We start from the raw sequence: 26847 nt of genomic DNA, 5'->3' as shown, positions 1-26847 counted from the left end.
GAGGGTATTTCAGCTTGTAAAACGCTCATCTCTAAAGTCTCAAAATGCCCAACAAGCAAAATCACTGGGTTATATTGCCTCCTCCAGGAGTAGGAGTAGGAGTAGGCAGAACAAAAAACAAGCAGAAGAAAAAAGCGGTCGTCCTTCCTCTGGGGAAACTTCAGGAACCACAGGTTGTGATTCACCGGCTGCTGTCACACAGTTAGTTCTCTCTCCCATTTTGCATACAGGTTCTGAGTCTGATGGTATCCACCTTAAAGCGGAGTTCCACCCTAAAATTATACTTACCTCCATCTTCTCGCTCCGGGTCACCTGAAAAACAAATGGATAATCGCAATTTTTTTTTTTTACTTACCTCGTTTAGAAGATAATATACTTACCTTACTTCCTTCTTCCTCCCCTCGGCGGCCTCAGTGAGTCGTCACTTCCTGGCTTGCAATGATTCCTGGGAGCTGAACGTCATCGCTCCCAGGAATCAATGCGCCTGCACCGGCCCCGACGTCAGTTCCGGTGCAGGCGCCGTCATACCTTGTAAAACAGCTTCTGGGCATGCCCAGAAGCTGTGCAGGGATGACGCTGCAGCCCCGAAAGTGACGGCGGGGCCGGCGCAGGGCATCGTGGGACCGAAGAAGAGGATCGCGCTGGCTTCAAGCTGCCCACACCTGAGATGGCAGCCCTGGACAAGACATTTTCAAGGTAAGTATTTCGTCTTGCAAGTAAGTGCAACCCGGGACAGATCAGAGGCTAGCCATTGTGGAATGCACTAGCCCTGACTGTCCAGGGGGTATTTTTATTAAAAAAAAAAGTTCACTGGGTGGAACTCCGCTTTAAAGACAGTTCTGTTTTTACAGTCCTACATGCAGCTCCTTTAGCAGGTTCGCTCCACAGGAGGATACCGAGGTTCGTTGCAAGAACACGGGTTCCTCTGGCAGACGTCGCAAGTGTCCAAGGGCGATGGTAAGCCCAGTATCGTCCTCGGCTCAGGCTTCTTTTGCAATTCCTGCGAGGAATCAAGGGTGAGGATCTTCCAATCTGTCTGGTGGCCATAGATGTCCCTTGGAGGGCTTCCTCTCAGAGAAGACCAATTGTCCCAAGGGCTGATCTACCATCCTGCTTTACAGTCGCTGGTTTTAATAGCTTAGCTATTGAAAGCCAGGTACTGAGGTATAGAGGTCTGTCTGGATCAGTGATTCCTATTATGGTGAAGGCGAGGAAGTTGTTTTCCAGCAAAATATACCATCGTACATAGAAAGTGTACATTTCTTGGTGTGAGTCGATTGGCACTCATCTTTGGTCCTTTTCTGTGGCTCAGATCTTAACCTTTCTTCAACAGGTCGTTGATCAGAAGTTGGCATTGAGTACCATCAAGGGCCAGGTGTCTGCACTGGTAATCTTCTTTCAGCGACCCCCTAGCCACACAGTTCTTTCGTTTGTACCTTTTTTTCAGGCGGTTCAACATGTGGCTCCACCTACGGTCTCTTTTGCCGCCATGGGATTTAAATGTAGTACTTTTGGTTCGCCAGAAACCTCCATTTGATAATATTTGAGAGATTTTCTTGCCTACGTTATCCCAGAAGGTGACATTCGTGGTGGCTATTACCTCGGCCTGCAGGGTATAGGAATTGGTGGCAATGTCCTGTTGTAGTCCCTATTTAGTGGTCTATAGAGATAAAGTTGTTCTTTCTCCCTGTCCATCATTCCTGCCCAAAGTTGTCTCTGACTTCCGTTTAAATAAGGACAATGCGTTGCCTTGTGTCCCAAGCCAACTCAACAATTTGCTTTGCATACCTTGAACGTGGTTCGTGCAATTCGGGTGTATCTGGCAGCTACTGATTCCTTTCGGAGCTCAGACTCGCTTTTTGTGGTTACAGACGGACCAAGAAAAGGGCTGGCCGCTTCTTCGGCTACCATCTCCAGATGGATCAGACAGAGGGTGACTCAGGCCTATTCCATTAAAGGTCAGGTTCCTCCTTTCCATGTCATGGCACATTCTACTCGGGTGCTGAGTGCTTCTTGGGCCTTCCGTCATCAGGCATCAATATCGCAAGTTTGCAAGGTGGCCACTTGGTCGTCCATGCACACCTTCACAAAATTCTACAAGGTAGATATTTGGCATCTGCGGATGCTTCTTTTGGCTGCAGAGTTTTGCAGGTTGCTTTTTAAGAGGGGCTGTTTCCTCTTGAGGGGTGTTTTTTTTCAGACGGGGCTCCTGTGACCCGGTTAAGGCTCCTGTGTCCTGGTTAAGGGCTCTTATGTTTATCCTTGGGTTATTTTCTCCACCCCTCATTTTCCTTTTGGCATTGCTTTTAGACATCCCAGTAATTATGATTTATGGAGCGATGTGTCCGTCAGTGAACGAAAGAGAAAATGGGATTTTTGTACTTGCCGTAAAATCCATTTCTATGAGTTATTCGACGGACTCCGCACCCACCCCTCTATGGAGTTCTAATACTGCTTGCTGCTAAACTGATTACCTGGAGCAGAGAGCGGGGGTTATATACCAAGCTGAGGACGGCCCATGGGCGTAGCCAGGTGTTTTTTGTTCTGTCTAGTCCTACTCCTGGAGGAGGCAATATAACCCACCAGTTATGCTTTATGGATTGCTGTGTCCGTCGATGAACTCAGAGAAATGGATTTTATGGTAAGTACAATTCCCATTTTTTTGGAGGCCGTACTTCTCCTTTTTCACAATAAATGTGATTATTTTCCAGGATGCATGAAGACGTTTGAGAATCAGTAACAGTTGATTTTGCTATTTTATTTTACAGAAGACCAGCAGCTCTATAAAGAAGAGAGACAGAGTCAGTATCAGGGTGGAGGTGTTCTGCAGCACACAATGGATGAAGAGAGTCTAGCAGCTGCCATCCAGACCTACAAAGCTCAGCTGGAGCAGGTTAGAAAGGCCCTGAACGCTGACTTGGACCCCTCACAGAAAGCCGACCTCCTTCAGCTTCAGGAGGACTTGCAGCAGCTGATAGAACTGACCGAGTCTAGCCTGCTGTCTGTCCAGAAATCAAACTTACTGTCCGCCATCGATGGTCCTTCCTCTTCCTTACAGCCGGACGATGAGTATGAGGCTTTCAGGAGGGCCGTAGGGGAACTAAGTAATGAAAGTGAGGCCACAGGGACTGCGGATAGTAAATCCAGTTGTTCAGGAGGCAGTGAGGAAGAGGAGGTGGAGGAAGAAGAAGAAGAAGAAGATGTAACTAGCGGGATGAAAGTCAGAGCCCCATACTATAGCACATGGGGGACGTTGGAGTATCATAATGCCATGATTGTGGGCTCGGAAGAAACAGAGGATGGCAGTCCTGGGGCCCGGGTTCTCTATCTGTACCCCACCCACAAGGCCATGAAACCATGCCCCTATTTTCTAGATGGAAAGTGTCGCTTTAATGAAAGCTGCAGGTAAGCAAAGCAATTCAAGGCTGGAAATTCCAGGAACAGGGTTGTCAACCCAAAAATAAATAACACGCTAAGTCTTTGTAGATGAATGTTTTCTGGCGCCTTGGAAATGTCTGCCACTAATGGTGGGTTTACATTTAAAGAAGGCTCAAATGGAAACCTGGAGGGTGCAGCTACTAGGTTCCGTTTTGTAATCCCTTCATGCCCAAGTCTTTTTCTGACACTTGTTGCTTACAAGTTAAAATCAGTATTTTTTGCTACAAAATACCCAGAATCCCCAAACTTTTTATATATATATATATATATATATATATATATATATATATATATATATATACATACACATATGTAGCAGAGACAGCCAGGTAACTGGTATTTTTAGTCATTGGTCAGTAGTATTAGTCTCTCTACAGGTTTCCATTAAAGCTGAACATCAGGCAGAAAAAGTTTTTCGTTTCTTTATGCAAGCATGTGTTCATTGAATTGTCCGCTGCAATATCGCAGTCCCGCTAAGTTGCTGATCGCTCCCATTACTAGTAAAAAAAAAATAAAACATTTCCCCAAGTTTGTTCTAAAACTATCTAATCTTAAATCTTTTCCCTTGCTCATTCTAACTCCTCTATTAATTAGCCTGTAAAGGTAAGGTGTGTGTATACTTAACCAGATCTAAGGGTGCTCTGGTCCGGTCATGTGATTGGCTCTAGCGCTGGCTTTAGCGAAGAGGCGAGAGCAGAGACAACTGCTGCAATGCCTGGGCGGTGACATTCCCCATAGGCTTACTATGGGGCATCCATTGTCGGCTGTCCCTCCTCTACCCTGAAGCCACTGCTGGGGAGATCACGTGACTGGACTGGAGTGCCCAGAGAAGAGGTAAGTATACACGTTTTACCTCTATCAGGGGTATCCAGACTTTAGTGTTCTTAGGGCTTTGGAGGGGGGATTGCCCTATTGTTGGTAACAGTGGGAGGAATGGTTCCCCATTGATGGTATTCAAGGTAGGAATGGTTCCCCATTGTTTATTTGTGGAAAGAATGGTGCCCCATTGTTGATATCTGTGGGAGTAATCGTGTCCTATCATTGATATCTGTGGGAGGAATAGTGCCCCATAGTTGGTGTCTGTGGGATGAATAGTGCCCCATAGTTGGTGTCTGTGGGATGAATAGTGCCCCATAGTTGGTGTCTGTGGGATGAATAGTGCCCCATCATTGGTGTCTTAGGGAGGACTAGTGCCTCATCATTGGTGTCTTAGGGAGGACTAGTGCTCCATCAGTGGTGTCTTAGGGAGGACTAGTGCTCCATCAGTGGTGTCTTAGGGAGGACTAGTGCCTCATCATTGGTGTCTTAGGGAGGACTAGTGCTCCATCAGTGGTGTCTTAGAGAGGACTAGTGCCTCATCATTGGTGTCTTAGGGAGGACTAGTGCTTCATCATTGGTGTCTTAGGGAGGACTAGTGCTCCATCAGTGGTGTCTTAGGGAGGACTAGTGCCTCATCATTGGTGTCTTAGGGAGGACTAGTGCCCCATCATTGGTGTCTTAGGGAGGACTAGTGCCTCATCATTGGTGTCTTAGGGAGGACTAGTGCTCCATCAGTGGTGTCTTAGAGAGGACTAGTGCCTCATCATTGGTGTCTTAGGGAGGACTAGTGCTTCATCATTGGTGTCTTAGGGAGGACTAGTGCTCCATCAGTGGTGTCTTAGGGAGGACTAGTGCCTCATCATTGGTGTCTTAGGGAGGACTAGTGCTCCATCAGTGGTGTCTTAGAGAGGACTAGTGCCTCATCATTGGTGTCTTAGGGAGGACTAGTGCCTCATCATTGGTGTCTTAGGGAGGACTAGTGCTTCATCATTGGTGTCTTAGGGAGGACTAGTGCCTCATCATTGGTGTCTTAGGGAGGACTAGTGCTCCATCAGTGGTGTCTTAGGGAGGACTAGTGCCCCATCATTGGTGTCTTAGGGAGGACTAGTGCCTCATCATTGGTGTCTTAGGGAGGACTAGTGCTCCATCAGTGGTGTCTTAGGGAGGACTAGTGCCTCATCATTGGTGTCTTAGGGAGGACTAGTGCTCCATCAGTGGTGTCTTAGAGAGGACTAGTGCCTCATCATTGGTGTCTTAGGGAGGACTAGTGCCCCATCATTGGTGTCTTAGGGAGGACTAGTGCCCCATCGTTGGTGTCTTAGGGAAGACTAGTGCCCCATCATTGGTGTCTTAGGGAGGACTAGTGCCTCATCATTGGTGTCTTAGGGAGGACTAGTGCCCCATCATTGGTGTCTGTGGGAGGACTAGTGCCCCATCGTTGGTGTCTTAGGGAAGACTAGTGCCCCATCATTGGTGTCTTAGGGAGGACTAGTGCCTCATCATTGGTGTCTGTGGGAGGACTAGTGCCCCATCGTTGGTGTCTTAGGGAAGACTAGTGCCCCATCATTGGTGTCTTAGGGAGGACTAGTGCCCCATCATTGGTGTCTTAGGGAGGACCAGTGCCCCATCATTGATGTCTTAGGGAGGACTAGTGCCCCATCGTTGGTGTCTGTGGGAGGACTAGTGCCCCATCGTTGGTGTCTGTGGGAGGACTAGTGCCCCATCGTTGGTGTCTTAGGGAGGATTAGTGCCCCATTGTTGGTGTCAGTGGGAGGAATAGTGCCCCATCGTTGGTGTCTGTGGGAGGACTAGTGCCCCATCGTTGGTGTCTGTGGGAGGATTAGTGCCCCATCGTTGGTGTCTTAGGGAGGACTAGTGCCCCATCGTTGGTGTCTTAGGGAGGACTAGTGCCCCATCGTTGGTGTCTTAGGGAGGATTAGTGCCCCATCGTTGGTGTCTGTGGGAGGACTAGTGCCCCATCGTTGGTGTCTGTGGGAGGACTAGTGCCCCATCGTTGGTGTCTGTGGGAGGACTAGTGCCCCATCGTTGGTGTCTGTGGGAGGACTAGTGCCCCATCGTTGGTGTCTGTGGGAGGACTAGTGCCCCATCGTTGGTGTCTGTGGGAGGACTAGTGCCCCATCGTTGGTGTCTGTGGGAGGACTAGTGCCCCATCGTTGGTGTCTGTGGGAGGACTAGTGCCCCATCGTTGGTGTCTGTGGGAGGACTAGTGCCCCATCGTTGGTGTCTGTGGGAGGACTAGTGCCCCATCGTTGGTGTCTGTGGGAGGACTAGTGCCCCATCGTTGGTGTCTGTGGGAGGACTAGTGCCCCATCGTTGGTGTCTGTGGGAGGACTAGTGCCCCATCGTTGGTGTCTGTGGGAGGACTAGTGCCCCATCGTTGGTGTCTGTGGGAGGTCTAGTGCCCCATCGTTGGTGTCTGTAGGAGGTCTAGTGCCCCATCGTTGGTGTCTGTAGGAGGTCTAGTGCCCCATCGTTGGTGTCTGTAGGAGGTCTAGTGCCCCATCGTTGGTGTCTGTGGGAGGACTAGTGCCCCATCGTTGGTGTCTGTGGGAGGACTAGTGCTCCATCGTTGGTGTCTGTGGGAGGAATGGTGCCCCATTGTTGGTGTCTTAGGGAGGAATAGTGCCCCATTGTTGGTGTCTTAGGGAGGAATAGTGCCCCATCATTGGTGTCTGTGGGAGGAATGGTGCCCCATTGTTGGTGTCTGTGGGAGGAATGAACCCGCACAAAATACTGCTAAGTTGCTGAATCTGTTGGGTGTTTTAAAAACCAGTTTCCTTAACTCTTTTTATTACTACTTGTTGCTATGAGCACTCTCACCCTTTTAGATATGAGTACAGTGCATACTTCTTGTCCTGTAACAGCCCTTTATTTTTTTGCCTCCATATAGGTTCTCACATGGACAAGTGGTGCCAGCAGGTGAGCTCCGGGTCTTTAAGGAGGTGGACCTCGACTCTCTCGTCATTGACAAACCCTGCTTGGCCCGGCACAGCGATGGCATCTGGTACCCTGGGCGGATTATAGGTAAAGTCTGAGACTACAGGGCTAGGCAAACCAACTTTTTATGCCACACAATAACATTGTCAGTGTTATAAGGCAGAGAAAAAAATAAGCATTTATTTTATCACAACTCCATTTGCAAAAATAAATATTTGTCATGGGGTGGCTGCTGGCCACTTAGTGGTCTCTGCATTGCTCTGTCCTAGTTGTTGCTGTGTAGACTTTTGCCCATGGGGGGTCATGGCACTGTCTTTTTTTCCGTGCCCATCCCCCGCATCAGGAGCCACCTAGGGGCTTTTCCCCTCACCTTTTAAAGTGAAAATGTGATTGGCGATGGAGAAAGCAGTTACAAAGGACATGTTTTAGGAATTATATTTCTACACCTATTTATTGACCCCGAGAAGTGTGTGCTGTGCCTGTGTGTGCTGTGTGTTACAGAGAACCCAGGTTAATCACTTTCATTGGAAGATTTACCCCCCCCCCCCCCCCCCAAGTTCTTCCTCGGCCTCTAGTGTCTGAAATAGCGCTATTCCTCTCACTGATCGCTGCATGTGTGCAGAGAGCTTACTGTGAGCTGACGGTGGTGAGTATCTGGTAAGGTTGTCTCTCCCTTTTGCTGCTATATAGCAGTAGTGCTGTGCTGGGGCTTGTGGTACAGACAGCACGGTGGGGTGTCCCTTGCAGTGTTTTTACACTTTGTTGTGCGGATCCCTCTATCCATTCATGGAGTCTCTGAAGCATTCTTCACCACCTGATCCCCTCTCAGTAGCTGCTGAGCCCTCCAGGGCCCCACAACTGGCTGCACTGATGGCGGTACTGGAGTCCCTGGTGTTCAAAGTAAATTTGGTCCTAAATGGGCTAACAAAAAGCATCCCCTGCCTTCATCGGCTTCATATGTCTCATCAGATACAGTGTTTGATTCAGCCCCTGCGGGTGCTAGTTACCCTTTGGAGTCTGCGTCCACGCACCCTGCGTGTTTAGATAGTGAGGATGACTCCTCTGTTCCTCTAGCTGCACATGAAAAGGCGATAGTGGATGCACTGATTGTATCGATGCGGGAAACCTTACATATGGAAATGCGACTAACTCCGCATCTAAGGCGCGGGTCACCTTTGGCACCCACAGGTCCTCCAAAGTGGCAAGGGTGTTCCACTTTCTCGCCTTCTTTGACGATATTGTCTCAAAACAGTGGGGGTCCCCTAAATGCACCTTTTGCAATCTCTAAGCATTTTGCAATGCGGTACCCATATGAGGAGTCCCTCCTAAAGAAATGGACGTTAACTCCTGTAGTGGACTCCCTGGTTTCCAGGTTGAATGAAACCACTGTCATACCGGTAGAAGAGTCTGGCCGATAGACGGTCAGAGGCCTTGACCCACCATATGTTCACTGTGGCTGGGTCGGCACTTAGGCCGGTGTTTACCATCACCCTGGTTCGGAGCATTATCTGTCTGAAGGCCTTGTCCGATCTTTCATTTGTTGGGGATCGCCTGTTTGGAGCTTCCTTTGATGACTTCAAAGGCCTCTAAGGGGGGGAAGTACTCTTTTTCCTCAGGCTTCCAAGTGTAAGGAGTCCCGTTGCAGGCGGTGTCCTTCTTCTTTCTCTGCTCACAAGTGGCCTTTTCATCCCTCAGGATCTCAGGACAAGGGATCTAAAGCCCTCAGGGCCTCCTATGGGGGTTCCAAGAAGTCTTCCGGGCTTGCCAGATCTGCGGACAAAAAATCCCTTCGTGTGAAGGGGTGCCCTCACCCGCAATAATTGTGGGGGGTTGTCTTCTCTGTTTTCCAAACCCGTGGACTTCCCTGATTCAGGACAATGGGTCCGCTAAGTCATTCGATCCGGCTACAAGATCGAGTTTCGATCCTATCCACCAGAAAGGTTCTTCCCTTCCAACCTGCACTTATCCCCAGATCGCTTAAAGCAGTAGTCCTCAACCCTGGCCCTCAGGCCCCACTAACAGGCCAGGTTTGCAAGATAACTGAAATACATCACAGGTGATATCATTTGCTGCTCAGTGATTGCAGTACTCTAGTCTGCATCTCCCCAAGGTAATACCTAAAATCTGGCCTGTTAGTGGGCCCTGAGGACCGGAGTTGAGGACCACTGGCTTAAAGGATCTCTATGGGGCAGTGCAAGAGTTACAGCATGCTCCTTAGAGACTTACTCTCAGGGAAGATCTTTTCTCTCAAGGACTGATCTTCCATTCTGCTTTACAGTCACTGGCTTTGACGGCTTGGCTGTTGAAAACCAGGGGCTGAAGGATAGAGGGTTGTCTGATTCAGTGATTCCTACTTCCAGAAAGATTTACCATCGTACTTGAAAGACGTACATTGCGTGGTGTGAGTCTCTTGGAGTTCACCCTTGCTCTTTTTCGGTTACTCTATTGGCTTTCCTCCAGCGAGTGGTCGAGCAGGGTTTGGGCTTGAGTACCACCAAGGGCCAGGTTTCGGCCTTGGCCATTTTCTTTCAACGTCCGTTGCCACACACTCCTTAGTGCGTACCTTTCACCAGAGAGTGAGACACTTGGCTCCTCCAATGCGGTCACCATTGCCACTGTGGGAACCTCAGTTTGGTGTTGTCAGTTCTTCAGAAAACTCCCTTTGAAAATATTTGGGAGATTCCCCTGCTTACGTTGTCCCAGAAGGTGGCCTTTTTAGTGGCTATTACTTCTATGCGCAGGGTGTCTGAGCTGGTGGTGCTGTCTTGTCGTTCACCTTATCTAGTGGTTTACAGGGATAAGGTGGTTCTTCACTCGTGTCTGTCGTTCCTTCCAAAAGTCGTCTCAGATTTTCATCTGAATTATATTTAGGTATGTACTGAGGGGGGGCTTGATTGCATGATGCTAGGGGGTACTCATCTCTGGGGGTCGGAGCTGGCCTATGTGTGTTTCTGGCGTGGGCCGGCGCCGATCCCTCTGACCTCGGTTATCCGGGCTGATGTAGGGGTGCTGGTGTCTGTTTTGGGGGGGAGGGGGGTGGGATTTGTGGGGTTGGGTGGATGTTCTTGTTTTATGTCTGCCTTGTCTTACTGTAACCGTTGTTACTGTTGGATGGTTTTTCTTGTATGTTTTTCAAAACTGAAAAAAATAATTTTCCAAAAAAAAAAGATTTTCATCTGAATGAAGACCTTGTGTTGCCCTCCCTGTGTCCTAAGCCTAAACATCCTAGAGAAGTTGCCTTGCATTCCCTGGATGTGGCTCGGGCAATCAGGGTGTACCTGGCGGTTACGCAGTCTTTTAGAAAGTCAGACTCCCTGTTTTGCCCTCACGGACGGACCTTACAAGGGGTTGGCTGCTTCTGCTGCGACCGTTCCCAGATGGATCAGACAGACTGTGGTTCAGGCCTATTCTATTAAGGGTCAGGTTCTCCTTTCCCTGTCAGGGCGCACTCTGCTTGGGCACTTAGTGCCTCCTGGGCCTTCTGTCATCAGGCGTCAGGGGTGCAGGTTTGCAAGGCAGCCACATGGTCATCTGTGCACACATTCATAAAGTTTTATAAACTGGATGTATTGGCATCTGTGGATGCTTCTTTTGGCCGCAAAGTTTTGCAGGCTGCTGTATAGAGGACTTGTCCTCTTTGAGGGTGTTTTTTTTTTTTTCAGATGAGCTCCATGTTGCCTGGTTGGCTATGTTTAGCCTTGGCGAAGAGCGTTTTTATGCTGTTCCCACCCCTCATGTTTGATACTGTTTTGGGACGTCCCTATGGTCATGAAGATGAAGAGCTGTGTCCGTCAAGGAACGAAAGCGAAAATGTGATTTTTGACTTACTGTAAATCAATTTCTCTGCTGTTCATTGATGGACACAGCACCCACCCCTCTTTGGAGTTGGGTTTTTTTCTTCTGACACTGCTTGTTACAAAACTGAATACCTATAGCAGGAAGTGCCCCATAGGCTTGCTCAAGCTTTTCTCTGCCTAGTGTCCTACTCCTGTAGGGGGCAGTATAACCCTACAGTCATGAAGATGAAGAGCTGTGTCCATCAAAGAACATCAGCAAAATGGATTTTACAGTAAGTCAAAAATCCCATTTTTTTTTTCTATGCTTAACCTAAAAAACGTAAAACAAATGCAGTCACCACATCTAATGACTGGTAAGCTGTAACTTACTACATTGTTGTTCTTGGATTTAGATACTTAGATTTTTAATTTTTTTTTTTACATTTGCTGTTTGTATGCTATGGCTGACTCTTGCTTTGCCTGTGTGTTATAGACATTGACGACTCATTCTACACTGTAAAATTTGATTCTGTGCTACTGAAGGAAGCTGTGCTTGAAGCAGATGGCATCATCCCACCGCTACGGGAAAGTGAAGACTCTTCGTCAGATGAAGATGATGATGAAGTAGAGGATACTGGGTATGCCCAAGGTTAGTAAAATAATTAAACCTGGTGTGAAAGCTAAGTCGGGTCAGTAAATTTGGGGTGCCAGGGATAGCATTGTATGGATAGTTCAAACGTTTTTTTATAGATTTAAAGTTAAATCCCCACAACATTCATTTTCTGTTTGTATGCCACTGAGCACATTTCCCCTCATTTCCTATCGTGGACACATAACAGGAAATTAGAGAAAAACTCCCCTTATAGTCAGGGGATATCCCCTCTAAGGCCCCATGTACATTGGACATTTGAAAACCTCTTCTGAACACTTTTAACTTGACAGCTAGTGAACGAACGTAACCACTTATGCCCCGGAGGATTTTCCTGCTCAAAGACCAGGCCCTATTTTGCGATTTGGCACGGCGTGACTTTAACGGACAATTTCGCGGTCGTGCGACGCTGTACCCAAATTAAATTGACGTCCTTTTTTTTTCCACAAACAGAGCTTTCTTTTGGTGGTATTTGATCACCGATGCGATTTTTTATTTTTTGAGCTATAAACAAAAAAAGAGCAACAATTTTGAAAAAATAATATTTTTCACATTTTTTTTTTTTATATGAAATTCTCAAAAAAGAATGTAAAAATCAAAATTTTTTAACATTTTAGGCCAATTATTTTCTGCTACATATTTTTGGGAAACAAAATCACAATAAGCGTATTTTGATTGGTTTGCGCAAAAGTTATTGCGTTTACTAACTACGATTTTATGTCATTTTTGTTTTTTTTCAACTAGTAATGGCGGTGATCTGCGATTTTTTTTTTTTTTTTTTTGCGGGACTGCGACATTGCGGCGGACAGATTGGACCCCTGACTGACATTTTTGACACTTTTGGGGGTACCAGTGACATTACTGCAGTAATCAGTGCTATAAATATGCACTGTTACTGTAAAAATTACACTGGCAGGGAAGGGGTTACATTTATTGGTGATCAGTGGGTTAAATGTATCCCTAGGGGCGTGATTATAACTGTGGGGGGGGGCGTGGCTTGTGATGTAACCATAGAGACATGCGATCCTATATAGCAGGATCGCATAGCCTCTGTGCTTACAGCAGGGAGAATGACAGGCGGCTTTGTTTACATCAGCCATCCGTCCTTCTCCTGCGGGAGATCGCGAGTTGCCGGTGGACATCGGATTCACCAGTCACACGCGCAGGGATGTCTGTGAATGAGCGGGGGCGGGAGCTTGCCTCCGGCGGCACGCGCTCGCCCCTTACAGGCTCCTGGGCGACCGACGTAGGTCTATGTCGGTTTTCCCAGGAGCGGCTGACTGCCGCAGTAAATAGTCGTGCGGCGGTCGGCAAGTGGTTAAATAACGTCCTTCTGACCACTTTTACATGCCACAATAACATCAACAAATCTCTCTCTCTCTCTCTCTCTCTCTTTCTTTTTTCTCTCTCTCTTTTCTCTCTCTCTTTTCTCTCTCTTTTCTCTCTTTTCTCTCTCTCTTTTCGCTCTCTCTTTTCGCTCTCTCTTTTCGCTCTCTCTTTTCGCTCTCTCTTTTCGCTCTCTCTTTTCTCTCTCTCTCTCTCTCTCTCTCTCTCTCTCTCTCTCTCTCTCTCTCTCTCTCTCTCTCTTTCTCTCTTTCTCTCTTTTTCTCTTTTTCTCTTTCTCTTTCTCTTTCTCTTTCTCTTTCTCTTTCTCTTTCTCTTTCTCTTTCTCTTTCTCTTTTTCTCTCTCTCTCTTTCTCTTTTTCTCTCTCTCTCTTTCTCTTTTTCTCTCTCTCTCTTTCTCTTTTTCTCTCTCTCTCTTTCTCTTTTTCTCTCTCTCTCTTTCTCTTTTTCTCTCTCTCTCTCTTTCTCTTTTTCTCTCTCTCTCTCTTTCTCTTTTTCTCTCTCTCTCTTTCTCTTTTTCTCTCTCTCTCTTTCTCTTTTTCTCTCTCTCTTTCTCTTTTTCTCTCTCTCTCTCTCTCTCTTTTTCTCTCTCTCTCTCTCTCTTTTTTTCTCTCACTCCTATTACACACGCCAAAAACGCCTATAATATATGTTTTTGCTGCGTTTAGACATGTTTGCAAGCTGTTAGAAGCATTTGGTGTTTCAAATGCCTTAAAACTCTCCCTCCTCATTGGCTTAGTGATAGTAGCAGGAACCATTGGCTCATGCTGCTGTCAGTCACAACCAGTAAAGGGGGGGGGGGGGGCGAGCTCACGCGGGTCACTTGGCAGCAGGGAGGAGCCATTGATCGCTAGCAGGGAACCCGAGAACAGGAGGACCAGGGTTGCTCTGTGCAAAACTGTTACACAGAGCAGGTAAGTATCACATGTTTGCTATTTTCATTTAATAAAGTGAGTATTTATAATTGCTTTGAAGTGACTCCTGTTACTGATCTAAAATCTGAAGTGAAGTTGTTTCCTGTAATGAAAAGACTGAATACTTACCTGCGCCAAGCTCCACTCTGATCAGTAGTAATTATCCTTGATCACTGCTGTGTGCTGTGTGACATGGAAAATAATGAGGAATCAATGAGAGCTGCACGGGGCCCAGGCGCTCTACACTCCGGAAGTGTCAGTTTTCAGACAGACTTTGAAGAACGATTTCTAGTGACTGGAGTGGAATTCTGTGGTGCCAGGCACAGGAGTGTTAGGTATCTAATCTCTTGTTTACAGGTACAGCTTTATTTCACACTTTAGATCGGTGACGTGCGCAAGTCGAGGGCTTCAACAAAGCTGGCTAAATGCTTTTCATATACTTTGTAAAAACTTGCAGTATACATCGCTCCTTCACTTACTAAAGCATATACAGGTGTATCTAAAAATAATAATATCATCCAAAAGTTAATTTATTTCAGTAATTCAATTCAAAAAGGGAAACTTGTATATCCTATAGATTCATTGCATACAGAGTGATTGATATATTTCAAGCAATTCTTTCTTTAAATTGTGATGATTAATTAATTTTTTTAAGATGCAGCTGTATGTACCAACCAAGCATGTGATTGTTTAATGAATAAAAGATCTCAATATGTGGGCGCTGTCTTTGAACCTTCTGTATTCACGCTCCAAGTAATTCACATTAACTCTGCTGCCCCCCCTTAACCACTTCAATACCGTGCCCTTTCACCCCCTTCCTGCCCATCCAATTTTCAATGTTCAGCGCTGTCATACTTTGAATTACAATTGCACGGTCATGCTACACTGTGCGCTGATGAGGCTGCACTGATGGGCACTGATGAGGTGGCTGTCAGCTCCCGTGACTGTGCGAGCTGTCTTCCGCCCCCCCTTCCTGTCGCTATTCGTTGTAAAAAAAATCCTTTATCAGGCGATAACTCACTGTATAAGTGCATTAAAAGTCGAATACTCAAATCTCATGAAACAATTGGTTTGTAAATGGCTTGGGGTATGATCTGAGCAAATGGTAAAAAACCAAACCAAATACTCCATTACAGAGGGCTGACTTGGGTATAGTTAGTCAAGGTGAGCAAACCTAGAATTGGCTTAACCCCTTGCACATTATTCCTTAAAGTAGAATTATAGTCAAAACTTTATTTTTTTCATTTTGGATAGAGCAAGGGAGGAATATAACCCCTGCCAGTTTTTTTTTTCTTTTCACTATCTGTGTCCTATTGAGGAGATTTCCCTTCACTTCCTGTCCCATGACCTAACAAAGTGAGAGGAAGTCCCTACAAATTAGGGAATTCCTTGGGGACCCCCGGATCACCAGAACTAGTGTCCCCATTGGAAGATTCTATTACTTTTCTGGGGACAGCCCAAAATTTTGCATTTTCTTTTTTTTACTTTCAATGATGATGGTAAACAGGACAAGTATAGTGGGTGAATCTCCCTAAGTGGGGCACAGACCATAATAAAAACTGACAAGTAATCGAATCCCTCTCCACGCTATCCAAAACTTAAAAAAAGTTTTGCTTTTAGTTATACTTTAAAATATAAGGATGCCAGTAAGGGATTTAACTTCCCTCCCTACTTTCCCTTTACCGCAAAACATATTGCTCATGTGACTTCATGCTTTGTTTATACAGTATTAGCGGACAATGAAATGGTTAAAACTGGTCCCTGCAGTTCTGGATTTGCCGGTTGGGAGGCTCACACACGTGGGATTGGATCAAAGCTTCTAGCTCGAATGGGATATGAGTTTGGGAAAGGTAAGTGATTGTTCTATCATGTATTAGTATTTATTTTTGTTTTTTTTAACCACTTGCCTACTGTGCACTTAAACACCCTTCCCATCCAGGCCAATTTTCAGCTTTCAGCGCGGTCACACTTTGACTGACAATTGCGCGGTCATGCTACACTGTACCCATATGAAATTTTTATCATTTTTTTCACACAAATAGAGCTTTCTTTTGGTGGTATTTAATCATCTCTGGGTTTTTTATTTTTTACAAAAAAAAAAGAATAAAGACAGAAAATTTTGAAAAAAAAAAAAAAGTTTTCTTATTTTCTGCGAGTAAATTTTGAAAATAAATTTTTCTCCTTCACTGATGTGCGCTGATGAGGCGGCACTGATGGGAGCTGATGAGGCTGCACTGATGGGCACTGATAGGCTGCACTGATGGGCACTGATGAGGTGGCCCTTATGGGCACTGATGAGGTGGCACTTATGGGCACTGATGAGGAGGTACTAATATGCCGCACTGATGAGCACTGATAGGCGGCACTGATAGGCGTCACTGATGAGCACTGATAGGCGGCACTGCTGGGCACTGAGAGGTGGCACTGCTGGGCACTGAGAGGCGGCACTGACGGGCGGCACTGATGGGCACTGATAGGCGGCACTGATGGGCACTGGCGGATGGCACTGATGGACACTGACGGGTGGCACTGATGAGCACTGATGGGCAGCACCATCAGTGCCCACACTCAGTGCCCATAGTGCTGCCAGTCAGTGCTCATCAGTGCCTAGATGAGCAGGCACTGATGGGCACTGACTAGCAGCACTATGGGCACTGATTGTGGGCATTGATGGGGGGCACTGATGGCGGGCACTGTGGGCACTGTGTGTTTTTTTACCTTTAGTAATCAGGGCACTGGTGATCAGTGCCCTGATTACATGTCTCTGTGTCCCCGACGGCTGACGGCTCCCCCTCCTTCCTCACACTGCAGGCTCTGTGTGAGGAAGGAGCGCCGGCGATGAGAGATGATCTCATATTTTTACATATGAGATCATCTCTCATTGGACGGCTTGATCACGTGGTGAATGGCCGCTGTGATTGGCCATTCACCACGATCTGTGATCGGCCGACACAGATTCTCCCCGATGCGCGCTCGCGGGAGCGCGCGGGGGCGTGTCACTGGGAGGCCGTTTAAAAACGGCCTCCCGAAAATTCAAGTCCGCGCTGCAGCCGTATATAGGCTGTAGCGCGGATGGGAGCAGGTTAAACAACCGTTCAAGAAAAGAAAAACCTTTTCTCAATCTCTTCATTGCGCACAATCGTGTTGATGATACAAAATGATAAGCTGCCAAAAATAGCAGTTATAATAAAAATGAATTGTGCTTTTCAGATCAGCCTGTTTTGTACTCATTAATTTTTTAGGTCTCGGAAAGAATTCAGAGGGGCGAATTGAGCCCATACAGGCCGTGGTCTTGCCAAAAGGGAAATCATTAGACCAGTGTATACAGATCCAACAAAGGAAGAAAAAAGGAGGGGGCCGCCCTCCCAGAAGGAGAAAAAAGCGAGCGCCCAAGCTGACAGCCGCAGGTCATGGGAACAGTACTCGCCGCAATGTGTTTGACTTCCTGAATGAGAAATTGGAGGGCCAAAACCACAAAGGGCAAACCACAGAAACCAGAACCAATCTAGAAAGGAAAGGCAAGGAAGTATATAACGCCAGCCAAAGTAGCAAGCGGGCACTGAGTATTGAATTGGCCAAGACTATGGAGAGAATCCTGCAGAAGCAAAGAGAGATTGCGCACATTGCAGAGGGGCTGGCAAGGAATGTAGGAAGGTAAGCACAGGTTACGTTGATTGATGTACTCTGTATTATTTCTACTGATCACACACCATTACTTAAATTATTAAAACCTACAGTATACCTTAACTTACAAAGTAGCTTAAGGATAACTTCACCTTTGGGAATATGTTACCTGTTCCATCTGTTTTTAGGGTGGAGCATGTAACGTCTTCCTACGCCTTCAGCTTCCCCCAATCCGCTTTTTCTCCCCACTCCCTCTGTCACAATTTGAAAAGAACGCAGTCGTGTGGGGCTCTGCCCACATGGCCTTGTCATTCATTCAGAGTTCTGGTAATGAACTACAACTACTGAAAACCTTTGCAGCTGAAGGCTTGTAGTTATCAATGAACTACCAGGGCACTGGTGAGCACTCATGGTAGTTCATTGATTTTTTTTCCTGTCCTTCAGTAACTGCCCCCCCATAGGAGGTACAGGCAGACAGCTACACAGACAGTCACCCGTGATCTGTTAATTGCAGGTGCAATGCTTTCCAGGCTCCTTAAAAAAATAATAATAAATGCACATTTCTCTTCCGTTCATTGACAGACACAGCTCCATATTCTTCACCATAGGGTTATGCTGCCCTCTACAGGAGTAGGGCTAGGCAGACAACACAAAAGCTTGGCTACAGTGGGGCAGCTCTCAGCTGTCATAACCTCCCTCTCTGCTTAGAGGCACTCAGTTTTTGTTTGCCTAGTTCAGGAGTAGGACCTAGTCTCCCTGCTGAGCCCTATGTCTTGGTTTTTTTTTTTATTTTTTTTGGGGGGCTTGTTTTTTGGATCCCGGTTTTTGTTTTTTTTTATCCTGTGGAGATCTTCTAGCAACTGCAGACCAGCGAGCGTGTGCAGACCGTAGCTCCAGGCTCATTTGGTTGGCCGCAACATAGCCCCACTGGATGGGGCTGGCCCGCAAGCTAAGCGTCTCGCATTGTCACATAACGACCAGGTCTCGGCCAGAGTCGCAGCGTACCTTCTGGCCACCCGCTCTCCCTTTTCGGTGGCGAGGAGGTTTCTATCTTGGGAGTGTTACACACATGCTTCTCTGGATCGGAAGTTAAGAGCCCCCTCATCTCCTTTCGTGGTTTTAGTGTGGGGCGCAGGTACTCCCTGGGGTGGTTGGTCACTCCGGGGTTCTCTTACACCCCCCCCCCTCGGGTGGCATTGAGCAGGCTTGTCTGCCTGTGCACATGGTGGGGCGGGGGAGGGGGTGGCTGGTGCCCAGGCTGTGGGTACCCCTCGCCTTCGTGCCTGCGGACTTGCTGTCCACCTGTCGCCCTCAGTGGGCATTCTATGGAGTGTTTTCCCCTATTTGGATCACCTTGGGACAGCTGGGGGGCAGGTGGCTCAGTATCTGCGGCCGCCTCGCTTATGGGGGGGAGAACAGGGTCCCAGGTTTAGCTGCCAGGATGCTGTGGGGCATCCGCTTCCCCAGTGGCTCTGTGGGGGTAGTCTGTGCGGGTTTTGCCGAATTAGCAGCGGGAGGCTTCACTTACGGGGGTCCGTTTGCCACCTCCTATGTGGGCCTCCTTGGGGGGAACCCCTTGCAGGGGTTCTCTCCTTGGCCCCCCTTTTTGCGGCCCTCAGTTGGTGCCTGCTGTGGGGGGCTTGAGTCGCTGACCCCCTGTGCGGGGTAAGAATAGCAGTTGGCTTAGCGATTGTGCCCCCCGCCCTCTCCTGTCTCATCAGATCCTGCATCTGGTTCGGTTTCTGCGGATGGGACCACCCTGCGGGGTCTGAGTCCACGTTTCCCTGAATCATCAGTCAGTGAGGATGATTCCTCCATAGCTGCTGCGCCACACAAGAGGCGCTTGTAGGTGCATTGATTGCGTCATTTATGTTGAAGGATGCTGCCAAAGCTGCTGCGGCCATATCTGTTCCGTTTGTCACCCGTCCCATGCGGTTATGGTTTTCTCTTTTCCAACTTATTTTCACAATTGTGTCTATAAGTGCTGGGTGCATCTAATACGACCTTTGATGGTCCAAAGACGCTTTGCTGACCGGTATCCCTTGAGGAGTTGATTCTGAAGCAGTGGACGCTCCCACTAGCGGTGGGTGCCCCTCTTTTCCAGGTTGACTAAGGCAACCATGTTTCCGGGGGTAGACTCCCCGGCTTTTAGGACTCCGGCTGACAGGTTGGCAGAATTTTTAAGGCCCGTTACATGTTTACTATGGCTGGTGCCTTATTGGGGCATGTTTTGGCCTCCGTTCAGGGGTGTCGGACGATTTTGCGTCTGACCATGGGGGGGCGACCGGTTTCCCTCGCCTATGAAGAACTGGCAGACCGGTTGGTCCAGGGTCTGCAGTTTATCTGCAATGCATCTTTTGGATCTGGTTCCTGTGAGTCTCTAAGCTGGTGCTTAGGCGTATTTTGTGGCTGAAGTGTTGGTCTGCGGATCATACCTCCAAGAAGGATCTGACTAAATTGCCTTTTCAGGGCGAGCGCCTGTTCAGGGCTACCCTGAATGATTTCAGTCCATGAGAAGTTTTTTCGTCCCTCAGGGACTTCAGAAAAAGGTTCCAAGCCCTTCAAGGCCTCTTCAAGAGGTTTCTACTGGCCTTGGTCTGGCAGTCAGAGAGCAAGCTTCTCCAGACCTGCTGACAAGACCTGTTCAGCATGACGGTTTGCCCCCATCCATGTCTGCGGTGGGAGGATGTCTCCGCTGGTTACGGGGCCGTGGACCTCCTTGGGTCAGTGATCAGTGGGTCTATGAGCTGATTGTATCCGGTTACAAGATGGAATTCCATTTCTTGTCCTCAGGAAAGGTTTCTTCCAATGTGCACCTGCCCCCGCCGGCCCGGCTGCAAGCTCTGTTTTGGGCAGGACTTGTCCCAGGGCATGATCGTCATGGTTCCAGTGTTGGAACGTTTTCAGGGGTTTTTATTCATACCCTTTCATGGTTCCCTGGAAGAAGGGCAAGTTCATCCTATTCTGGACCTCAAGGCCTTAAACCGTTTTTGCACGGGTGCAATAATTCATGATGTCCTTTTGGACGGTGGTATTTTCCCTGCATCAAGGGGGGTTTCCTGGCTTCTTTAGACGTCAAGGATGCCTACCTGCACATTCCTTTTTGCACCCGTCATCAGCGTTTCCTCTGCTTCGCTCTGTGAAGGAGCACTATCAGTTTGTGGCGTTACCCTTTGGTCTAGCTTCTGCTACTCGGTTCCTCATGAAAGTGTTGGCCCCGGTCTTCGCTTTGCCTCGTCAGTGGGGGATTGCTGTGCCGGGATTACCTGGACGACCTTCTCTTGCGAGCAGAGTCTTCATCAGCTCTGATGGCTGATGTAGAAATTACTTTCCAGACTTTGCGGGAGATCGAGTGGCTTCTGAGGTCTGCCCTGGTTCCTACCAGGAGATTTGAATATTTCGGGCTGACTCTGGATTCAGCTCTAGCCAGAGTGTTCTTTCCTCTGGGAAAGTTGCATTCTGCAATTCAACTGTTAGCCCACAAGTGGCGTTCCTTCGGGCGTGTATGCTAGTGTTGGGTCCTGATGGTGTCCACCTTCGAGGTGGTTCCGTCTGCACAGTTCTACAGGAGACTCCTTCAAAGGAGATTCTGGTCAAATGGGACAAGTGTACCAAGTCGCTGGACAATGTGATTTGTCGGGCAACAAAGAGTTCTCTGGTCTGGTGACTGCGCTCCCCAGCCTTGCTACAGGGCAAGTCCTTTCTCTCTTTTGTACTGGACAGTGGTCACAACAGATGGCAGCCTGTCCAGGTGGAGAAGGGGGTCCTGGGGCTTAACCTAACCTCGGGCTGTTGGAAGCTGGAAGAGTCCAGATTGCCCATCAATGTCTTGGAATTTCGAGTGATCAGGATTTGCCTAGATCATTGTGCGGAGAGGCTCCGGGGGGTCCCAGTGCGGATTCAGTCAGACAACCCCACGGCCATGGCTTTGTGAATAACCAGGGTGGCTCAAGGAGTGTGTTAGAAGCCCTGGAGGTTTCCGGCATTCTCCGGTGGGCACTTTTCTGGCGTGTAAAATTGGCAGGCGGATTACCTTAGTCGTCAGGCATTGGACCAGGGGGAATGGTCCCTTCATCTGGACGTGTTTCATCAGATATATCTGCTGTTGGGAACCCCTGAGATGGCTCTATGGGCGTCCCGTCTCCACAGAAAAGGTGCTGAGGTTCATGGCCAGGTCACGAGATCCTCTGGCAGATGCCGTGGATGCTCTGGGGGCTCCATGGAGTCGGTACCATCTGATTTACGCCTTTCTTTGCTCCAGCTTCTTCCACGACTTCTACGCAGGATTCAGAATGAAGGGATTCTGGTAATTCTGGTGGCTCTGGATTTGCCTTAAATGTAAAAGAATAACCAGCGCTAAAACCTCTTAAGACCGGTGAACCATAAGTTACTGTAGGCAGTAAAAATATATAACATAAGAAATAAATAATGACAATCAAATGGAAAGTGTCCAGTGCGAAGAAATAAAGTGCCAAGGTGCAAAATAGTGAACTAAACTTTCAATATTACAAGATCATTCATAATGTGACGAAAGTGGAAAAATAAGTAAATGTGCAGATAATGAGCGGATTGTACCAATTCTATGGACCCAGAACTGGTCAAAAAGCTCGGACTGAAACAATGATTCAATTAGAGTGGATTTGCCTTGCTTGTCTTGGTACACCGACCTGGTGCGACTGGTTGCCAACATCCCCTGGAGGCTTCCTCTCAGGGATGATCTGTCGTCTCCAAGGGCCGATTTTCCATCCTGTTTTACAGTCGCTGGCTTTGACGGCTTAGCTGTTGAGAGCCAGGTGCTAAAGGACAGGGCTTGTCTGGATCAGTGATTCCAACCATGTTGAAGGCGAGGTAATCTACATCTCGAAAGCTTTATAGTCGGATGTGGAAGGCGTACATTTTCTGGTGTGTGGTTCGCTGAGTCCATCCTTGATCCTTTTCAGTGGCTCAGATTCTGGCCTTCAACAGGGTTGAATAAGGAACTGGCCTTGAGCACCGTGAAAGGCCAAGTGTCTGCCTCGGCAGTCTTTTTTTCAAAGATCGTTAGCTTCCAATTCATTGGGACGTACATACCTTAAGGGGGTTCATCTTTTTACTCCACATGTAAGTTCTCCTCTGTCACCAAGGGATTTGAACCTGGTTCTGTCGGTTCTTCAAAATCTCCCTTTGAAAACATAAAGGAAATCAGTTTCCTTACGCTGTCCCAAAAGGTGGCTTTTTTTGGTGGCTATCATCTCTGCTTGCAGGGTGTCAAAGTTGGCGGCTTTGTCTTGTCGTTTTCTCTAGAGATCTGGTGATTCACTGGGATAAGGTGGTCCTGTGACAACGGCCTTCGTTCCTCCCAAGGGTTGTCTCTGATTTACATTTTTAATGAGGACATTGTGCTGCCATCCTTGTGTCCCAGGCTGGCTCATCCTAGGGTATTTGCCTTCTATACTCTGGGTAATGATCAAGCTTTTTTGGCAGCCACTGAGTCCCTTCGGGGGTCAGGCTCACTCTTTTTGTGATTATGAATGGGCCACGGAAGGAAAATTTTGCTTCCTTTTTCCAGATAGATCAGACAGACAGTGACCAGGTTTATTCGCTTACGGATCGGGTTCCCCTTTTTCCCTTTTGATGGCACATTTTACTCAGGCATTAGTGCTTCTTGGGCCTTCTGCCATCAGGCGTCAGTGGCGCAGGTGTGCATGGTTGCCACTTGGTCGTTGGTGCATACCTTATTGAAGTTTTACAACATGGAATTTTTGGCATCTTCGGTTGCCTCCTTTGGCCGCAAAGTTTTTGCCGGCTGTGTTTTAGAGGGTCGGTTTTGAGGGTGTATTTCAGGTTGGGCTCCTGTTGGTCTAGTTGAGTTACTATTACCTGGATTGGCTTGCGTTTGTTATGCCTACCCCTTATGTTCGGCACTGCTTTGGGACGTCCCTATGGTGAAGAATATGGAGTCTGTCAATGAATGGAAGAGAAAATAGGATTTTTTTTACTCCCTGTAAAATCCTTTTCTCTGAGTTCATTGACAGACAGCACCCACCCCTCTAAGGAGTTTTTATACTTCTGTTACTGCTTATTACAAAACTGAGTATCTCTAAGCAGAGAGGGAGGTTATGCCAGCTGAGAATGGCCCACGGGGCGTAGCCAAGCTTTTGTGTTGTCTGCCTAGTCCTACTCCTGTAGAGGGCAGCATAACCCTATGGTAAAGAATATGGAGCGGTGTCTGTCAATCAACTCAGAGAAAAGGAGTACAAAAATCCTATTTTTTTATTTATTTATTTTTACCTGCAAAAAATGTGCATTTATTTTTTTCAGAAAGGTTAACTTAACCACTTGCCGACTGCCTAACGCAGATCTACGTCGGCAGTCAGCCCCTCACAGGCAAATCGACGTAGGTCTACGTCGCTAGCCTGTGAGGGTCTAGGGAGCGAGCGCGCGCGCCCATCCCCTGCCCCCCCCGCTCGTGTGACCGGCGGACATCACACGGCGATCGGCGGGGGAGAGGGAGAAAGTCAGGCGGCTTGTGTAAACAAGCTGCCTGTCATTGTCCCCGGTGTATGAAGGATGATCATACGGTTCTACTATGTATAATCTATGAACCGTCGATCACTCTTCATACATCTGAAGCCACAGTCAATCACAGTAGAAAGCACGCCCCTAGGGACACACACAGCCCCTCCCTCTCAAATAAAGTTAACCCCTTCACTACCAGTGTATTTTTACAGTAACGGTGCATATGTATAGCACTGATTACTGTAGAAATGTCACTGGTAACCCCAAAAGTGTCAAAAATGTCAGTCAAGGGTCCGATCTGTCCGCCGCAATGTCGCAGTACCGCAAAAAAAATCGCAGATCGCCACCATTACGCGTTAAAAAAACAACAAAAATGACAAAAATCTTTCCCTTTGTTAGTAAACGCGATAACTTTTGCGCAAACCAATCAAAATGCGCTTTTTGCGATTTTTTTTTTTTTTTTTTTTTTTTTTTTTTTTTTTTTTTTTTTTTTTTTTTTTTTTTTACCAAACATAGGTAGCATAAAACAAATTGGCCGAAAATGTTAAAAAATTTTGATTTCTACATTTTTTTTGGGGGGGAATTTTATGTAAAAAAATGTGAAAAATATTGCTATTTTTGCAAAATTGACGCTCTTTTTTTGTTTATAGCGCGTGATCAAAAAATCGCACAGGTGATCAAATACCACCAAAAGAAAGCTCTGTTTGTGGGAAAAAAAGGACGCCAAATTCGTTTAGGTACAGCGTCGCACGACCGCGCAATTGTCCGTTAAAGTCACGCAGTGCCGAATCGCAAAATACCCCCTGGTCAGGAAGGGGGTAAAATCTTCCGGGGCTTAAGTGGTTAACTTATCCTATAAAGTTGATGTCCACCCTAACAATGAAATCTATAAATCTACAGGCATCCATGATCTAAGACTAACCTATCTAGCCCTGTAAAGAAGAAATCGCTATACAGTATTTACCTTCTTTTTTTGAAGCCGCTCTGGTTCAGTCTCCAGCGGCAGAAGCTCTGCAGAGGGGACAGCTGACAGTCGGCTGGGAAATGAATGGGAACTGACCCCCCCCCCCCCTTATCTACGCCCCTCCCCATAGACTTACTATGGGGCTTCCATTGTTGCTGTCCCTCCTGCACCGGCCCCCTCAGCGCGGGGCTGGACCGGATCGGCTTCAGAAAAGGTATGTGTACTGATTTCTTCTTTACAGGCCTGGATAGGTTAGTGTTAGATCGTGGATGCCTGTAGATTTAGAGATTTTTAGTGTTAAATAGCATTTTAAATAGGATTAAAATAGTTGTCCATTCTAAGTCAGTCTACAGCCTTTATAATTATCCAAACATCTCCTAGAAGTCTGTTCAGAACCTTAGTTCTAATTGGGTCCCTCTAGAAGCTGGAAATCACTGAAGTAGACACCGCTACACCAGTGATTTTCTATAGCAGTGATGGCGAACCTTGGCATCCCGGGTGTTTTGGAACTACATTTCCCATGATGCTCTTGCACTCTACAGTGTAGTTGAGCATCATGGGAAATGTAGTTCCAAAACATCTGGGGTGCCAAGGTTCGCCATCACTGTCCTATAGCTTCAAGGTCTAGTGCCGAGCAGCTGTGCTGCTGCAATATGAACACAGGAGGTCGGCCGCTGGGCGCCATTAAGAGAATGCTTTGCTTTTTCTCAATGAATACAAAGCACTCTCTGAATGGACAAGGTGGAAAAGGTGACATTACCACTCTGCCTCTCCACCTCATCTAAACACAGAACGCTTTGCATTTATTAAAGGGTTACTAAACCCAGAACCTGCATTTACTATATATGATCTCCCACAGTACACAGAACATGGACATGCAATTATTTTAGTAAATATAAACGGATAAATACTTTTTCTCATCATCCGTATATAGCAGTCTTGTGTCTTGCATCTTGCATCAGTTCCTAAAAAAGCTTGTAGGAGGAGTTTTCATCCCCCCCCCCCCCGATCCTCTGTACAGTGCTGATTGGCCCTGTGCTGATCTCTTTACTGAAAACTCTTTAGCATTACACACCAAACTGAGCATGTGCAGCCCGTCCCCTGGCTCTGTAAATATCTAGTGTTTTTTTTTTTGGAGACCGTGAATACAGGATCAAACAGCCTTTATACACAATGCAAAGGATTAACCCCTTAGGTTCCACAGTGAGTGTACCAAGCATGCTTTACTGCATATACAGACTGATTTTATGGTTGTGGGTTTAGTAACACTTGAAGAAAATGCAAAGAATTCTGTGAATAGTGCCCGTGCTCATCGGCTGACCTACTGTGTACAGAATGCAGCAGGGAAGCTGCTCAGTGCAGGACCCAGAAGCTAGTAAAGATGACTGGAGTAGCGGTGTCTACTACAATGATTTCCAGCTTCTAGAGGGATTACACAAGTATGGTATAAACATAGCTACATTAAATGGGTCCAAGCTTTTGTCATTTTATATATCTTTTCATGCTGTTTTATGTACATGACCCTTGTTCCATGCCAGCGTTTTCATAAAGGAACAGTTTGATTTGGAAATGGTTCCAAGCTGGATCAGTGGAACTATGTATAAAATACCATGAATGGCATTCTTCTGTAAAATACATTTGCAAAGACAATGTTGTGCATCTACGATTTTTTTTGTTGTTGCTGAGTTGTCAAGGTGACCTTTTATTTTTCTTTTAGGGATAGTGTGATCAGTACGCAGCTGGAGAAACGCCTATCGGACGCTCGATCTCAGCTTGCAGGTTTGCAGCAGGAAGAGCGAAGTTTGCAAAGAGAGCAGAAGAAGGCAGACACGCACAAAAAAATGACTGTATTTTAATTTGCCC

At 47.1% G+C, this 26847-nt stretch overlaps 1 protein-coding gene across 1 annotated transcript; it reads left to right on the top strand.

Moving 5' to 3' along the window:
- Positions 1–2775: 2775 nt before the first annotated feature.
- Positions 2776–26847, top strand: ZGPAT (zinc finger CCCH-type and G-patch domain containing). The gene is made up of 6 exons (XM_082271539.1): positions 2776–3405; positions 7169–7302; positions 11485–11640; positions 15626–15748; positions 17141–17552; positions 26702–26847. Exons 1-6 carry the CDS (start codon positions 2837–2839, stop codon positions 26838–26840), a joined length of 1533 nt encoding a protein of 510 aa, XP_082127665.1. The 5' UTR covers positions 2776–2836; the 3' UTR covers positions 26841–26847.

The sequence above is a fragment of the Pelophylax lessonae genome (assembly GCF_965119305.1).
Source record: "Pelophylax lessonae genome assembly, chromosome: 11".
Taxonomy (NCBI): domain Eukaryota; kingdom Metazoa; phylum Chordata; class Amphibia; order Anura; family Ranidae; genus Pelophylax; species Pelophylax lessonae.
This window is presented reverse-complemented; position numbering and strand designations above follow the sequence as displayed.